Here is an 18960-nt window from a genome sequence, read left to right as displayed (position 1 = left end):
GGGTCTTTCCACCTGCGGGTGTTGGGACTAGTTCAGTATGTGTATGTAGTGGCAAGGGGAGAACTTGTGAGAGTTGCTCTGAGAGTGAGAATGGATCTCTCAGTCGGTCCGGAATGGACAAAGTGGGCTTTGGATTGGGGATCCGGTAGTTCATGGTTTCCTAACCCTTATTGGTCAAGTGATTGTTGGGATTCAGAACAGATCCAGCAGACGAGACAGAGGTTGTTGACCGCCCAGAGCCAACAGGAAAGTTATGCGGACAGACGCCGGTTCGAGCTTGAGTTTCAGGTCGATGACTTAGTACTCCTGAAGGCCTCTCTTTGGAGAGGAGTGATTCGATTCAAGAAGAGGGGCAAGTTGGGGCCCCGGTACATTTGGCCTTTTCATGTGATTGCGGGGGTAGGTCGGGTGGCCTAACGGTTGGAGTTGCCCATGGATTTGAGACAAATCCATGATATTTCTTTTCATGTGTCGCAATTGAGGAAGTATGTAGCCGATGAGTCGGCAGTGTTTCCATTAGAAGACATTCAGGTGGATGCAAGCCTGAATTGTGCCGAGGAGCCAGTAGTCATCAGAGAACGGAAGATCGAGGTTCTGAGGAGCAAGGGGATACCTCTGGTGTTAGTTCAGTGGCAGCGCCGGAGGGGATCGGAAATAAACTGTGGTCTGGAACGTGATAGGTGGGGGCAGCATCCGGAGCTAATTTCAGAGTGAGACTTCGAGGGCGAAGTCTGATTCTAGTGGGGGAGAATTGTAACAGCCCAAAATCTCAAGTATTGCTAAGTTGCATTTTGGGGGTGTTTTAAAGGGGAGACTCGGCGAGTTGGAGCCAGACTCGCCGAGTAGGGTCGCAGATTTGGTTGCGGGTTCACGACTGGACTCGACGAGTCCAGATATGGACTCGGCGAGTCGACGCTGTTCAGCGGAAACCCTAGTCGTTCAGTATTGGGTCGTATATAAGGGTTATTATGCCGTCATTTCACGACTTTTGATCGATTGGGAAGAACCCTAGGCGACTGGGGCGGCTAGAGCAAGCTTGAAGGCCATTAGTGACCTTGAAGGAATTGTTGTGCAAGGAGGAGAAGGGTTTTAGCTAAAGGAACTGCAGGGAGTTCGAGTTCTGAAGTTTGGGGACATGGAAGGTACATCATTCAGGTAATAATTCGGATTACATTCTCCTGTGATTGATGTGTATATAGATTTAGGGTTTATGGAACCCATTTGGAGTCTAGATGGATTGTTGTGTTGTTATTCAACGTTTATAACCTTGTATTAGGACCCTTAGAGGTCCAGAAGGTCCCATGTTTGTATATTCGAGAATATATGTATCTCAGGAAGCAGTTCGATCGACTGCATGGCGTGGACTCGCCGAGTCGGATGATCAGACTCGGCGAGTAGCTTGAAGATTTACTGGGACTCGCCGAGTTTGTTCTTCAGGCTCGGCGAGTAGAGTCGGGGTGGCCCCGCGCTTCTTCCACGAGGACCTCGTCGAGTCAAGAGGGATACTCGACGAGTAGAAAGGGATCATGCAGGAATTGGTGAGGACGACTAGACTCGCCGAGTCGCCAGGGTACTCGCCGAGTCCAGTCGAGATGGCCATTGACCCGAGTTGACCTGTGTGTAACGTTTTAGGGTCAGTTAACGTGGAAGATAGAAGTATTAAAAAGAGATATATGATGAGACAGGGAGCTTGTAGCTCGGAGGATCAAGTGCAAGAGATTTCAGGAGTTGCTATCTTCCAGTGTCCGCGAGGTGAGTCTTCTCACTATACTGTACCCGGAAGGGTTTGACTGTGTGACCGGAAGGTCGGATATGATATGTGATATGTATGCTATATGTGGTAAGTTATGTGTTATATGTGCTATGTATGTTATGGGCCGGAAGGCGATTATATTATGGGCCGGAAGGCAATATGTTATGGGCCGGAAGGCAATATGTTATGGGCCGGAAGGCGATATGTTGTGTGATGGACCGGAAGGTCGGCGTGGGTAAGGCCGGAAGGTTTACCCAGCAGGGACGGAAGTCCCCTGAGACACATGGACCGGAAGGTCGGGCCTGGAAAGGCGTAATTGTGTAAGGTGTATATTGGGGAACTCACTAAGCTTCGTGCTTACAGTATTTATGTTATGTTGTTTCAGGTTCTTTCAGTAACGCGGAATGGCATCGGCTTGATTGTACACACCGAGGAAAGAGTTGTATTTTGGAGGATCCTGGTTGTCTATTCAAATGAAAATGGAACTATGTTTTGTAATTCGAATATGAACGAGATTTTAAACAAGTGTTTTAATATTAAATTGATTATTTAAATGAAAAATTTTGATTTGAAAACCACGGTGTTACAGGGAGAGAATTGTAATGCCTGTGTTTCGACGCTAAGCATTAATATGATGATGTAATAGTTAGGGTCAACAAATGTAACTTATTTTGAAGTAATAAAGAGGAATTACTTGAATATTATGTGGATTATGTGATTTTATGTGCATTATAGTTATGTATAAGATATAATAAATTAAGAATGGAAATAAGCGTCAAAAATAAAAAAATAGATAAACCCATTATATACGAAGAAAGTTGTGGTGGTCGTAACAAGGATTCCGGAGATATAAAGAACGCCGATGTAACAACCAGGAAATTTTGATCTATGCAAAGTATACCTACAGATAGTATAAAACCATATCACAAAATTGATGTCATAAACATTGAAAATTTAATGAGAAGGATCAAAAGTTTCTAGAAATTCAAATTTGCATGAATGATGTTTAAGTTTTGATTAATAAGTTAAAAACCTCAAATTGTGGTCGAAACACTCAAGTTCGAGCCAAGAAACCCTCGGACCGAGAACCTTATGCGAGGGGAGGGTGATTTGAGTCACCTTGAGGCCAAGAACCCCTTGGTTTTCGGTGGCTTCAAACCCGAGAACCTCCTCCTCGGTAGATGGATTGCCGGTTGAGTGCAAGACCCAAAGTGTTGACCTTGTGATGTGACATCTAAGCTTTACATCCTATTATCTACCAAGTCTCCATGAGATACATACCAATATCCATCAAATAACAAGACAATAACTCCCTTCCTCCTTTATAAAAACCTCGGCCGAGAGTGGGTTATCCCACTCTTGCCATTTCATTCTTGCTCCCACTCTCTTCTTCTCTCTAAAACAAGGTTGAAATCTTCCAAAAATCACCAACTCAAGGCTGGTCCTAAGCATTTTCGTGTATCTCAAGTGTTTCTAAGCATTTATTGGTTAATTTCATCATGTTTACACATATTTTCATATGTGAAAACCTTTGGATAATCACACTTCCAAGAAGTTTGTCAACTTCCCACAAGAAGCTAGGCTCGAAAATATTCATCTTCTTCAAATCATCCACAAAATCAACTCAAGGTGAGCTTCATACCCCCATTTTTCGAGTTTTTCATGCTTTTAGTGGGGGACACTACAAAAAAAATAGCCTTTTACGACGCGCAAACCACGACACTCATTGATTTATGTTACGCAATGGAGAGTGACATTAAAAAGGTGTCATCTCTTCAAAAAATTTAAGGATAGAAGACACGCATTATTGCGCGCCCTTAAATTGGTGTCTAAAAAAAACACGGAGGGCACCTATAATAAATTGCGCGTCGTCTAAGGATGTCGCTTTATAATTTTTAATGGAACGCGCGTTCCATCCTTTAACAGTAGGGGGAAATGAAATTCTGAAAAAATTAAAAATCCCGCCTTCCTTTTTTTTCTCCTTTTCCTCTTGCCCAAATTATGGACGCTCCTTCCTTCCCCCTACTGCTGCCTACTTCTTCCCTCACTTCTACCTACTGGAACCACCATATCTCCCACTCGATGTTGAAATTGTTAGAAAAAGCCCTAATTATACTCTCAAGTCTAAATACAGAAAAAATAGAAGATGGTGAAGAAGTAGCAGTAGAGGAAGTGGAGGATGAACAGTCGAAAATGGAAGGAATGGCATCAATAGCGTTGTTACTAGATGGCAGCCATACGGAGGTCAACATTCTTTTCTCCACAAATTTCTGCCCTTGGGTCATCTTTATTTCCCTAATAGCGTGCCCTAAGAGTTATAACTATTACTATGGTTTTCAGCCATTCGATGCTTCGTCTCTCCCCCATTCTCCTACACTCCTCCATCTTCTCCGAAGGTTCGCCTTCATGATTCTCTCACCCCACATTCAAGCGATTCTCTCCAAAAAATACTAGGTAAAACTTAATTTCATGATCTTGTGAACAAGAAAGTCAAGTCGTCGCCGTCTTCTTCTTCTTCTATACCATAGATATCGTTCATAGTCTCTCTCCTAAAACTGATGCCACATGGCTTTAGTTTCATATGGAACCAAACATACTGATGCTATTTGAATGCTCATGTATCATTGATTCATTGCTCTGTTGATCTTCATTTTCTATTTAGATCAGTGGAAAAGCTTCTATACATGCCTATGCATAAAACAACTATGTCAATTTGAGTATATTGCATCAGCCATGTAAACAGTTCTATTCTTTATTTTATTTTTGCATCATGTCGATTTGAGTCTATTCTTATCTTGATAGGTAAGAACTGTGAAGGTTATCAATGTTTCCTTAAGTGCTTCCGAGCAAGACATCAAGGAATTCTTTTCGTTTTCTGGTGATATTGAATATATTGAGATGAAAAGGTTATTTCCCATTTTCTTAGGGTTTTTAAACATAGGTTTTTCTTTTTCTATAAATTATTCTAAAGAAAATCCATGTCATAAACACCATTTCAGTGAGAATGAGCGAGCTCAAAATGCATTCGTCACTTTCAAGGAGCCTCAAGGTGCAGAGACTGCAGTTCTACTCTCGGTATATACAAATCTTGATTATCTTGTACACAATTCTTCACAATTTATAAGAGTACACTCTTCCACCTTCTGGTTTTGATGATTTCAGGGAGCAACTATAGTTAACCAATCTGTTACCATTGTTCTTGCACCAGAGTACACTCTCCCTCCTTTTACAACTACACTTTCAGATCAACAAAACACCGTATGTTCTTTTTGTTATTTTATCATCAAGAATGCGTGTAAATGCTTTGTTATATTATCTGATATTGATATAATGTGGTTCATAATTTAGGCAACAGGGGGGCAAGGTGTGGGAGGTGCTGAATCTGCTGTTCAAAAAGCAGAAGATGTCGTGAGCAGTATGTTGGCAAAAGGTTTCATACTGGGAAAAGATGCAGTAAACAAAGCCAAATTGTTTGATGAGAAAGTCCAGTTTACATCAACAGCTGCAGCAAAAGCAGCTACAATAGACCAGAAGATTGGTCTAACTGAGAAAATCAACCTGGGGACAACATTAGTGAATGAGAAAGTGAAAGAGATGGATCAGAAGTTTCAGGTGTCTGAAAAGACAAAAACGGCCTTTGCGACTGCAGAGCAGACTGTAAGTGTTGCGGGATCTGCCCTTATGAAGAACCGGTATGTGCTGACTGGGACCGCCTGGGTCGCCGGAGCTTTCAGCAGGGTGACGAAAGCCGCCGGAGAAGTGGGACAGAAGACCATGGAGAAGGTGGCGGTGGAAGAACAGGCGGCTGGAACGGGAACCACCAGGACTACTCATCAAGAACCACCGCCTACTTCTACACACCCTGCTACTAGTTGAACAAGAGCACCACATGATCAGGTCTTGTTGCTTCAGTCAAGTGTTAGGCTGTAGATTATGCAGGATTTATGGATTTTATTATTATGAATTTTCTGTTTTTTTTCATGGTTTTATTGGTTTAGGAGTTGATATATGACCTTTCATTTGTGATGTGAAGGCAAAGATTCAGAAGAAAGAGGGGATTCCATGGCATCAATAGATTTTGATCATTGATGGAAAGATCCTCGAGGATGGTAAGACTTTAGCAGATCATCACATCCGAATTGGATCTAGATTGGAGTTGGTTGTGAGTTTGGGAGGACCATAAAGTTGTTGTGTACAATCACCCTATCATGTCCCAAGCCGATGTCTCCTACAGGTATCTACATCGATCATGATTCGAATCTTATTCGATCACTTCTCATTTCAATTGTTCTACACAGATACCTATGTCGATTGACTTGATTTTCATTTGATCACACATAATTGACTGATCTTTGTGTGTCCGTATTAGTTTACACCAGAGTTTCTTAGGTTTTGTTCATTCATTTCTGTATCTGATTTGGCCAAGTTTATTTTAGGTAAAATCGTGTTATTCAAAAGTGTATTCTTGTCATTTTGTTATTCTCTTCCGGCTTTTACTAATCTGGAACACACAACTAGGATGATTCAAAATCAATCAGTAACTTCAAATTACTTTCATTTATATTACACACTATTAACTTAAGCTCTGTATTTTCCTAAATTCCTATTTATTGACTGAAAATTTAGCTGATTGTCAGTTGTTGAATCATATATGCAAGTTTTTGTTAAGACTTTGACAGGGAAGACAATAAAGTTGGAGGTGGAGAGCTCAAAGAACATTGATACTGTGAAGTCAAAGATTCAGGACATAGAGGGGATTCCACTGCATCAGCAAATGTCTTCTGCCTATTCTTTCCTCTAAATGGTGTACCACCATACAACATCTCATATAATAAAATACATGAAATAAAAAAAAGAATATAATAAAAAATTAGTTAAAGTATTGAAATGGGTAAAAGAAGGTAATTCAAATAAATGGTGTATATTTTAAAGAAAAATTTTAATTCATGAAAATTAATAAGCTTACCCACTGCCCACCAATCAATAGCACTGGAGTGGCCAGCTCCTGTTATGACTTCCTGAAATATCATCATAATTTCAAAGGGTAAAATAAAGAGACCATAAATAAGTGAAATTACGTAAATGCCCTTTGAGTACTTTTCATACCAGAGGTGGTGGTGAGCCCTCCTTTTGTGTTTCTTACCTCTGTTAAAAGTGAATTGAGGCCTGAAATCCAAGTTGCAGCTCAAAATTGTTGGGTTAAGAAGGGTGGTGCATTCACCGGTGAGGTTAGGTATGTTTCAAAGTGTCATTTATCAAATTACCATCCTTTTTTTTTCTAAAACTTTTCAATTTCCTATGTCTGATTTCTTCTTCTTGATTCTTACTAAATACTGAAGTTGGTTTTCTATATTTACAGTGCTGAGATGCTTGCCAATTTGGGTGTCCCTTGGGTCATCCTAGGTCACTCTGGCAGGAGAGCCCTATTGAATGAAACTAATGAGGTACCCTTTTCCTTGTGTAGATTTTACTCAGCCTATTCAAATCAATTCACACTTTTCCTTGTGAACATCTTAATCAGTGTTGTATGCAAGTTACTGAAAAAGTTTTTTTTTTCTTTTTCTTGTTTCATTCAGTTTGTTGGAGACAAGGTTGCATACGCACTATCTCAAGGTTTGAAGGTTATTGCTTGTGTTGGGGAGACTCTTGAGCAACGAGAAGCTGGAACCACCATGGAAGTTGTTGCTGCACAAACCAAAGCAATTGCTGGTAATTATTTTAAAACTAAACTTGCTTCTACTGTATGTCAAAAATCAAAAATCTTGTTTTATCTTTGATATAATAAGTAACTTGCACACAAAAGTTATGATTTTGGTGTTTAATGCAAGAAATCACAATATGCCTTTTCTATGTGATTCTGATTTTGGTAATTTTTTGTTGCAAGAGGAAAAGAGGAAAAGAAAGCTCAAGCCGAAAGAGATAAGATGCTGCAAATGCAAGTGTTGCATTCTTCATTTCAATTGTTAGTATGAAACACAGAGTAGATGGGCCAATGTAAACTTCTTATCCATATAACATCTGTTTGGAGCATTAGTCTTAAAGAATTATGAAAGGCAAGATACAACTTTACTTAGTTGGAATTTGATGTAGAGAGTAGATTAGATGCAAATTTAGATATTGTAAAAAATAGAATTGTATGACATTAAATTTTATGCAATGGATGGTATTTTTTGTATATGATATTTTATTTCTATTATGAGACATTAAATGCAAATTTAATTTAAAAATTAATAAATATATAAATATTTTTTTAGAACATTTAAAATTATGATACGCAAAAATGTGTGTCATCTTCATTTATGACATGGCCTTTCTTGACAGGGGCTTCCTTGATACGCATTGCGTGTCATAACCACGCGCGTCGTAAGGTTACGACACGCAAATGCGTGTCGTCTTCCTTTATGACAGGGCCTTCCTTGATACGCATTGCGTGTCATAACCGCGCGTCGTAAATGCGCGTCGTAAATGCGCGTCATAAATGCGCGTCGTCTATAGACGACGCGCAAAAGCGCGTCGTCTCTCTTTATGACAGGGCCTTCCTTGACACGCATTTGCGCGTCGTCTGAGCGTTTTACGACGCGCAATGAGCGTCGTAAAAGGCCTTTTTTCTAGTAGTGGGATACAAGTGAAAACTAGTTTTTCTTATGGATATTTGCATGTTTCATCTTTAATGGTTGAATATGAAGTAATATTTGCATAAGATGTTGTCATCACCATTTTTTACACAAAATCATGACCTATGAGGTTTGATATGCAAAAATTGACAAAAACATAACTTAATATATGATACAGATGTCAATAGGAAAATATGAGATACAAAACAACAATATTTTTGGTATTTTTTTTACTAAAAATAGTTTTCCTAGCAAAAATGGTCATATTTTAAAGATTACTGTTTTGGTGGGTTACAACCCAAAAATATATGTTTTGGTAACATATATTAACACTAGACAAGATTACAACTTGATATTTATATAAATGGACTCAACATAACATACATGATAACTATAAACGATATAGTTTAGAAGTCACAAAATTATACTTTCTTTTTAGAAGAACGTATAATTATTCAACGGTATAATTATTATAAGAAAAGGAGTCATAGTTCACTTGAATCTGTTAATGCTCTTGTGAGACATTCTCTTCACCGTACCTACCTAGCATACACTTTAAGTCCTGCATTATAACGAGAGTCTCCTGGAGGGAGAGTGAGATAGTTGTGTATAGATCTGTACAGGATTGAAAACCTCACACCTAAGTTGTTCGCTACAGTTAGACCAACAAGTCTAGGGTGACAAATATCTACCGATTCTGACGTCTAAAGAACGTCATTCAGGCATAACAGTCAGATTAAGCATGGTTATAAAAACTCACATAGGGATTAACAATACTACTTGGTTTACGGGAAGCTTACACTTCATCAATTTTATAAAAATATAAAACTCCGTACTACCTTTCAGTACACTATTGTTTACATTTCTGGTCTTAGGGTTTAAGACTACAATTCATATATAAGAAAATATTGTATTTTTTGGAAACATACATTATCATATTTACAAGGAAAAGATACGAAAGAGTTACATACATGTTAGTCTTGGATATAAGACGTACAACTCATTTATATAGAAAATATCGGATTTTCTGGAAGTATACAAAACCATTCAAGCAAAACAATTACAAACCCTTTCCATTAAAAAATGCTTATGAACTCACCAACTTAATTTTTGAAGCTTTTCAAAATCACTTGTATTCTCAGGGAACCAGTAAACATGTATCCAAATCTTTTGAGAACAGGAGTTGCATAATCATGGATTTATACATTTAAGTTATTTGATGTTTACTTTGAATAAACACAGTGTGTAAAAGCTATGTAAACTTGTATTCTCAATGTATGATGTTTGGGTTACTATGATTCATTAATATTCAATTGTTATGATACTATACAATGACGTCATCCGCTCCCGGTCGTTTCCGCCGTCCTGGTTCGGGGGTGCGACAGATTGGTATCAGATCATTGTTTATAGTGAACTAGTATATCAAATCATACAAGATATACAACTATAATCACAATGGGACTAAAACACGCTGACTAAAAGTATACTTTAAAAAAATATAAGTATTTTATAAAAGTGTACATACATACATACATGCATATTAGAAATAATGTTATAACAAGAAGTATTTAGAAGAGTTGGACATCACGATTAAACATAGACAGTTATGTAATCATATATAGGGTAAATATAACTTGATCAACTATATTTATTCGAGATATGACCAACATGTGTTTAGGAGTGGTCGTGGTGGACAGAAAATATAAAACTTATCAACCTTATACCACAAATCTCTAAGAACCAAACATAAAAAATTAAAATACTATAGGAGTATTTTAGCACATTATAAACCTTTCATGTATTTCTCATACTTATATTCTCATACAGACACGATGGCAGGTTTTCACATCCCAGGAGATCCCTACTTCCCCAACTAGGGGAATGGAGGGTGGATTGAGGAGGATCCTGAGGAGGATTCCGAGCAGATCATGAAAGAGGAGCCAGAGGAAGAGTTTGAAGAAGAGAGCTGGAGGAAGAAAAAGAGGAGGAATCGGATGCAGAGTCTGAAGTCATAAATCCTCCTTACGTCACACAAGTCCCTACACACCGTTTAGGCCACGACAGACGTACACCCCATTGGGCGGAAAACCTAGAGAGGTGGAGCCTCCACCAGCGCCAACGCTCGCCTTTTGGTATGCAACGAGGTAATTATAACCTCAGCCAGGGAGGACCAGCCGACAGAGCCCTCCCAGTCATGATCCAGCAGATCATGGACCTTGGTGACCAAACTAGGGCAACCCTCCCAATCATGATCCAACAGATCATGGAACTTTGTGACTAAACTAGGGCAACGATGAATCGCATCATGAAGTTGGGAGCCGTTGTAGAGGTCACAGACGCGCATACTCGAGATTTGGAGAGAGACTACTATCCTATGAATAGACTCATTGAGGACCTTACCACCGCTCGAGCAGAGGTAAGGGAATATCAGGAGAAGTATGCGGTTCTCTATGAGAGGGTGATCGTAGTCGAGTGTCAATTGGTTGAGATACAGGGCGCCTATACTTTATCCTAGGGACCGCAGAGTACTACCCGTCGTAAGTAGGATCCATCCTACTCACAATTTGTTACAGATAAGGTTTATGGGTACGCGTTGGTGCTACCCTTTTTCTTTGTCCTGTATGTAGGACCGACCTTACGTCTAAGTAAATACACTATTCTGAGGGTCGTTATATTGCCAAGTTTTTATCTTTTGATGTACTATAGACCTCCTTAGAGGTTAATTTTCCCCAAAACTTATGTACTAGTACCTTGTCTTCAATGAAACAAATATGTATTTCATTTTATTGGATGTTGTTATCTGCTATGTCTTTTCTTTTCATTTTTATTTGGTATAGTAAAATTTCAATTATAAAGTACAAGCAACTCTCAATAACAACTAGATTCGATACAAACAAGGTGTTCCATTATAGTAGTGTCCAAACCATAACTCATTTCAAAAACTAATCGTCATTCCACCTTGTGGCAGAAAATGTCGCCCTGAAGATACAACAAGCGCAAGAACAATACATTGGCGCCACCACCACCGCCACCTCCCCTAAAAATGGATACTGCAGTGTTCCAAGTTGTAGTGACCATTGTTGTGGTTATTACTGTATCCCAAATCAGCAGTAGCAACAATGGATGTGGAAATGGAACAAACAGTTCCAATCAAAGTGAAAACCAAGGGCACGTGAGGGAATTAATGTACTTATAAAGACTTTGAAAACTGCAAGCCCAAGCCCTTCAATGGAAGCGGTGGCGTCATTGCTCTGGCGCAGTGGTTCGAAAAGACTGAATCAATATTTGAAATTTGTGCCTGCCCAGAGGAGAGCCAAGTCAAGTTTACAGTCTACACTTTTTCTGTTAGGGGCCTTTCATGGTGGAATGGCCACATCAAAGCCCTCACACTCCCGGTAGCAAACTCGATGGGCTGAGAGGATCTGAAAATCATAATGCTCGAAGAGTATTTCCCAAGGGTTGAGGTACAGAAACTAGACCAGGAGCTTTGGAATCTCACTATGAACGACTCTGACATCGAAGCCTACACCGCCAAATTTAGCGACCTGGCGATTCTATGCCCTGGAATGATCACTTCGGAGAGCAAGAAAGTAGAACGTTTCATTTGGGGACTATCTCCCTAGATTAAAGGGAATGTAATGATGGGTTTTGAGCACTATAACACTCCTATGGTGCACATACAACCCTAGATGCTTTGGATCTAAGTTTTCTCTAATTATACATGCAATATTGTTTTTCCAAAGCATGGAGCCTAACTAGCATACAAATGTGATATTTGTATCATAAAAACTAGTTAAATGACTACCTCTTTAGGTAGCTTGTATCACTTGTCCTTTAAGAACTTAGCACCTCAAGTGTGATGCCTCAAATGCTTCACAAAACACCACCAACAATTGGAGGAATTGAGAGAGAGGTTAGGAGTACTCTTGTTATATCACATATGCATTCGATTTTGGGGTCTAAGGGGTTACATATATAGTGTTAGAATTCCATGAGTCATATGCAACCCTAATTCTTAAACTTAGGCTTATGATCCAACAGCTAGAGTTTTGTCTACGGGACTTCAGCAGTGTGAGGTGAGTTACCTTCAAGTAGAAGTGGGTCTAAGGCCACAATGCCGACCCACTAGTAGGAGTTGTTTGTTAGATAATTGTCTTTATGATAATTGTTTGGTTAGCCACTATCTGATATGCTTTATGTGCTAGCATGATATGATGTTATGTGATAATGGTAGTAGGGGGAATAGTCCCCGGTTACCGGTCGATAGGGTCGAAGGGGTAGTTTAGTACCCAACTATGCTAGGAAGATTATGATATATGTGATACGATATTATGTGGTAGTATTAGGGGTGAAATAGTCCCCGGTTACCGGTCGACAGGACCGAAGGGGTAGGTTGGGCACCCAGATATGCCTGACAGGGGTAGGTTGGGCACCCTGGTATGCCTGACAGGGGTAGGTTGGGCACCCCGATATGCCTAACAGGGTTAGGTTGAGCACCCCGGTATGCCTGACAGGGGTAGGTTGGGCACCCCGGTATGCCTAATAGGGGTAGGTTGAGCACCTCGGTATGCTCAGCAGGGTAGGTCGGGCACCCAGATATGCCTCTCATGGGGTAGGTCGGGCACCTAGGTATGTCTGACAGTATGTGATTTGTATGGTATATAGTAGGATGGGGGAACTCACTAAGCTTCGTGCTTACGGTTTACAATTTTGGTTTCAGGTACTTCGTTTTCAAAGGAAAGGAGCCGGCTCTATCTCATCGCATCACACTATGATTTTCTGCAATGAGATCTTTTGGATTACACTCTGATATTATTTTATGATAACATGTTTTTTATTGACACTTTGGTCTTAACACGAGATGTTTTTATATTGTTGGTTTTATAATTACTTAACTAAAAATGAAATTTTTGGTCTTGAGTTTTGGGATATTACAAGTTGGTATCAGAGCCTTGGTTTGAGGGATTCGGGCACACTCTCGGGTGTGTCTGGACTCACACTAAGGGATTGGTATGAAAATTTTCAAAAGAAAAATCATTTTATAAAAAGAAGTTTGAAAAGAATTTGAAAAAGAGAAAAAAACTTTGAAAAGAACAAGGTGTGTGATGCGTGCAATCAGCCGAGCTCAAGTAAGTTTTCCCCAAGATACCTATACATGTTATGTTATGATATGATATGATTATGAGAAATGCATGCTATATTAGGGCTAAGGATCTAGGAAGATGCCTTATATGCCTGGTATATGTGCTTGTTGAGTTGCATGATAGTACTCATCAGCCAGTGATAGGATAACCTGTTTAGGTTAAGCATCCTTGAATTGCATGTACAAATTCCTAATTAGAGGATAGAACGGTGTGATTGGAGTATTTAATGTTGTTTGCTTTGTTCTTTGTGGGACTCTTAGTGATGTGAGTTAGCTACTAAGTGAATATGCTAAGTCTCATGGGACACATGCTGAATAATCTCAAAGTAATGGACTTGACCCTATTTCGCAACTCTTGTGTGAGTCCAACCATTATAGGGATAAGTCTTTTACTCGAATGATTATCTGATCTCTGTTTCATATGCCTATATTCATGAGGTAGCTAGTTGACATTACTGGGAATCTTTCAGCAACTGAGGATTGGGTGGGTTCGGGAACCTAGGAAAGCCTAGGATATGCTTCAGTGGGTTAGTAGTGAGGTTTAGTGAGACTTGGGTATATCTGTTTGAGGAAGTGACTTGGAGGATTCAGGAGGATTGCTGAGGAAAGTATGGATAGGTGTGGAAGTTATTATTGGGCCCGTATGTCACAACTAGCTATTTGCTAGGAAATTCTTGACTCATGTAAACACTATCTTTAATGATACTTGTAACTCTAACTTGATGATATGTATTATGCTCATTTTAATGACAACAAATTCAATCAAGGTTCGCCCAGCAAAGTTCAAAACTCTATACAAAACATTTAAGAAAGTCAATTAGGAGTTGAAAACCCTAAAAATCCCGATTCAAGTTCATTATGGACTAGGATTTTCTTATTGGGCCTAATGGACCAATAAACATTCAATTTGACTAACTTGGGCTTAGAACCCTTAAATGGGCTCTATTTAGACCCACATTCATAAAACTTAACATTTTGGGCAATAACGGGCCTAAAATGGATTGGTTTACTCCTATTGGGCCTTGTTGGGGCATAAATGATTCCATTTACCCTAATAGACTTTTATTGGGTCGTGAACCATCCAAAGGGCCCAATGGGCCAAAAAGTATTTATTTGGGCCTCATTATTTCGAGCCTAGGCAAGTAATGGCCCAAATTAATCCACTTTTTTTTTCTAGCCCAAATTTTCGGCCCATATGTAAAAAAAAAAGAAAAAGAAATGAAAAGAGCATGGATTAAGCTAATGACAACTCACAATTACATATCAAATATCTGGAAATCACATACAACCATGAGATCATTACCCTCCATGCAAAGCCTTTTCTTCCTTCTCTTTATCACTCTCGGCCGAGAGCAAGCCCAAAACACACACGCACACTTTCAAAACTCTCTCTCAAACACTCTAAAAAACATCCCTTTCCTCCTCCAAATTTTCGAAGATCTAGAGTGCTTTCAAGAGGATCCTTCACTAATATCATCAATCCTTGGTAAGATCTTACAACAGAAAGAATTCAAAGAAACTATATCGCATACTTATACATATTTTTACAATGAAATTCACACATGCATCTATACTCGATTTTCAAATCATTTTCATACTAATTACAGAAAATATCGGATTTTTCGGGTTTTAAAAATAATAAAAAGACTTCTATTCAAACATGCTTATGAAATCACCAACATTATATATGTTGACAGTTTTCAAAATAAATTGTATTCTCAGGTAATTGTTAAGCAGAAGAACCTTCAAGCGTAGGAATTTATTTTGGTGTAATGTCAATCGTCGTACAATTAATGTTTTGGAATATGTAACCTAAGACAATTTAGTTATTATGTAATGTTTGGTGATGATTGTGTTATCTTTCATGTATATTCATTGTGATGATATTTCAATTTATAGTCACACGACCCCTCAGACGTTTCCACAGTCTGGTTCGAGGGTCTGACACCTTACTACTGAAATCACAGGATCCATAATCGAATCGGTGAGAGTCTTGGAGAATCTGAGAAGCTTTTGGGAGGAGTTGGTGACCCGGTTTGGGGGCAGAGCATGTTCCAGCTGTTGCAGCTCAGTCATTGGCAAGTGAGCTAGTGAGCGTGACAGGGTGTTAGACCCTAGAGGATATGACTTCTAACGTCCGAGGATGCGAGATCGATTTAGAACACTTTGATAAGAGCGGGTCGTGCCAGGTGCATATTATAGAGGGTCCCGGGAAGAGACCCAAGACTTCTGATCATTGGGTGAAAGGCCGGCAGGGCCGGAGTCAGTGCAGCACGTACGGGAAAGTGCATAAGGGAGTTTGTCGCTCCTAGGGTTTAGGCTGCTACAGGTGTGGCAGGGTTGATCATGTCAGCAGAAGGTGATCAGTATTCCTCCAGATGTCGCGGGTATGTTATTTTCGACTGCTACTAAGTGGATGTTGGGAATACGTATTGCTTTAGAATTGTGAGTGAGTTTGGATATGTCGGATCTCGGGTCGGTTCTCTACCATTGTCTGGATTTTCAAGGATTGTTATATGTCATTATGTATGCCGAAGAGTCCTTGATGAACCTACAGCGGGATATATCTTGTAGAGTGGGTTCCGCGTGTACCGTTATCATTCTGGATCTTTATCAAAATCTATGTAAGAGTATTATCTAGAGGGTATTAGGTCAGGTTTAGAGCGATAGTTCTCTAATGAAGTCAAACTTCAATGGTTTTATCATTTGTTCGGGTATGATTGACAATTGCATATGGAAGAACTTTGGAGTTCAAGGAACTACCGTTGCTAGGAAAGGATTGGTAGCATGAAGATAGTGGAGTCAGTTGCGGGTGTTAGATGCATAAGTGGTTGGTAATTAGATGTTCAAGAGAATTGTATATTCGCATGGGCTGTGTTCGGTTAGAGTTCAGTGGTACTACAATATTGTAAGTGGGAACGAGGATTCGTTAGCTAGGGTGAAAATTAAGGCCTCCAGTTGTCAGCATGGGAGGTGGATTGGGGTGTCAGACTGGACCATATTTCAAGAGTACTCTTCAGGATTTCAGAGGATGGGCGATCTTAAGGTTTGACTGGTAAGTGATCGTTAACATTGGTAAGCTCAGATTGTCGACAGTGGACTATTAGGAAGTAAGAAGGATTGGGAACCCTTCAATTCTCACATACCGTGAAGACTTAGTTGAATCTAAGTGGGGGAGAATCGATCAGGTACTCAAGAACAGAAATAGGTGTGAAACTAGGATGAGTTTCGCATCCATAGCAGGGGAAAGGCGGTCGAGTGGCCATCTAGGTTGAGGATTGGGTGAGTTGGGAGTTCAGAAAACGTTCCAACATTTGGTTCATGCTTTTCCTTGGCATCAAACAACAGGTTTCGGGAACCATGTTAGTGTTGGATTAGGTGCCTAAGCCCATAAATGTAATCGGTATGTACTTGATCCGAAAGTATCATGGTCCATTTGGGTTGCATATCACCACGACAATTTGATAGGATGGACTTTTTAGAAGAGGTTAGTTATGATTTATTAATATATTATAAGTTCTAATATATTAATATGAAATCATATGATTTAATTAGTATTGATCAAGAATTAATTTGGAATTAATTTGGTGATCAAAAGAGACTAATTAAATTAATAGGGAGTAATTATGTAAATTAGTTATATATATATATATATATATATATATATATATATATTTATATTTATATTGGGCTTATGATACATGATGGACTAAGGTTTTGGATGAATCCATAAAGAGTTAGCCTACTTGAATCATGGATCATGGATAATAAGCCCAAGTGTATGGATTAGGGTTTAGCCATGACTCTTGGATTCCTACACTATATATATGACACCCTGTAGGCTAAAATTGGTTGCACAAGTTTTGCTAGAGTGTTCTTGGAGAGCCATAACCGATTTTAGTGTGCATAAACTCTCTCAAAAGTCATCCTTTGTCTAAGGTGTTTGTGAATCATTTGAGGTGTCACACTTGGGGCACTAAGTTCTTAAAGGCCAAATATAACAAGTTTTACAAGCTACATAAAGAGTTAAACTCCTGACTAGTATTTTATGTTGTTTATCTTAATTGCATGCTAGTTGTAGGCTTTATTCTTTGGAAATAATATTGCATGTATAATTAGAGAAAACATAGATCCAAAGCATTTAGGGTTGTGTGTGCACCATAGGATGTTGCAGTATACAAAACCCAACAGTTAGGGCTCCAGTTAGGACTCAAGTTTAGTTGAGTGTTAGGTCGAGTGCGTGTTCGACCCAATATGGAAAGTGTTGTAAGACTACGGGGTAGCCGTAGAATTCACTAACAGTCAGAGAGTATGGGAAGTGTTGTAAGACTACGGGGGTAGCCATAGCTTTCACTAACAGCCAGTTAGCATGGAAAGTGTTGTAAGACTGTGGGGGTAGCCGTAGCATTCGCTAGCGGTCAGATAGTACTATAATGTTGTAAGTATGCGGGTGTAGCTGTAGCATTTAGGAGGTTTTCAGATAGTGATAGAGTGTTGTAAGTCTGCGGGTGTAGCCATAGCATTCACGAGGTTGGTAGATAGCTCGAGTGCATTGTTAGGATGTGGAAGGAACAGGAGTACCCACCAATTCGAATGCAACAGTGATGACGTGGCAAGTCCACGTATTGGTTTACGGATTTCCCCATATGAATTAGACATGGTTGAGCCAGTGATGAGATCATAAGAATGCCACTACAACTATGAGATCAAGGAAGCAATGGATTGCTTAAGGTTGTTTATGATATAAGGCTATCATTGGTCATGTAGCAATCACTCTTAGCCTTAGATTTGGAGACGTCAGGATTCGACGCATGGACCTGATTAGTTGGATCAGGAGGTTGTTAGAACCATAGTGGTAAGATAACTAATGGCAACTATTGACAGATAAGGATTTCGTTCAGAAGTCGCATGGAGCGACTACGTGTGGGTATTTTGGCTCTGCAGTTAGGTAGAGACCCGATATTTTAGATGAGTGGCAAATGAATTAAGACCAGGAAGGTCTCGGTAGATTTTGGAAAGCAGCCACGTAGCAGCGTCTTGTTTCAGGCAGTTTCAGTGTTTGAGTAGTATTAGTATTTGTGTTTTAGGTTGCAAGCACGGACTAAATAGTTGATTGGTTGATTGGGAAGTGACAAGCCACTCACAACAGGATTAGCTGAGCCATGCCAAGTATAAGTGATCTACAGGGATAATTGGGTTTGTGATCCAAATTTATAATTAGAACCTCGAGTTATCAGAAGTTGAGTAGTCAGTTGAGGGATAAGTGGAGTGGGTTCAACAATGATGATTCAGTATGAGCGGTCTGGCAATGAGTCAGACCACTTTGAGACTGTAGATTTCAGATGAAGTAGGCATGATTTTGTTGCAAGGAGTTCGTCATCTGCATATTTTAGGGCCTTACGAAGGTTGGTCACGGTTACCTTGGGAAGGTTAGGGTGTGCCTAGGATTG

The 18960-nt window shown here is 39.6% G+C and overlaps 2 protein-coding genes across 2 annotated transcripts; both read left to right on the top strand.

The window, feature by feature from the left end:
- The first annotated feature begins 4318 nt into the window (after positions 1–4318).
- Positions 4319–5717, top strand: LOC128132158 (binding partner of ACD11 1-like). The gene is made up of 4 exons (XM_052768301.1): positions 4319–4659; positions 4753–4828; positions 4916–5011; positions 5102–5717. Exons 1-4 carry the CDS (start codon positions 4652–4654, stop codon positions 5627–5629), a joined length of 708 nt encoding a protein of 235 aa, XP_052624261.1. The 5' UTR covers positions 4319–4651; the 3' UTR covers positions 5630–5717.
- Positions 5718–5974: 257 nt separating this feature from the next.
- On the top strand, positions 5975–7551 carry LOC111905421 (triosephosphate isomerase, cytosolic-like). Its single transcript, XM_052768811.1, has 4 exons — positions 5975–5987; positions 6863–6986; positions 7113–7197; positions 7330–7551. The coding sequence occupies exons 1-4, from the start codon at positions 5975–5977 to the stop codon at positions 7528–7530; spliced, it is 423 nt and encodes a 140-aa protein (XP_052624771.1). The 3' UTR covers positions 7531–7551.
- Positions 7552–18960: the final 11409 nt, after the last annotated feature.

This window comes from Lactuca sativa, chromosome 2, assembly GCF_002870075.4.
Source record: "Lactuca sativa cultivar Salinas chromosome 2, Lsat_Salinas_v11, whole genome shotgun sequence".
NCBI lineage: Eukaryota > Viridiplantae > Streptophyta > Magnoliopsida > Asterales > Asteraceae > Lactuca > Lactuca sativa.
This window is presented reverse-complemented; position numbering and strand designations above follow the sequence as displayed.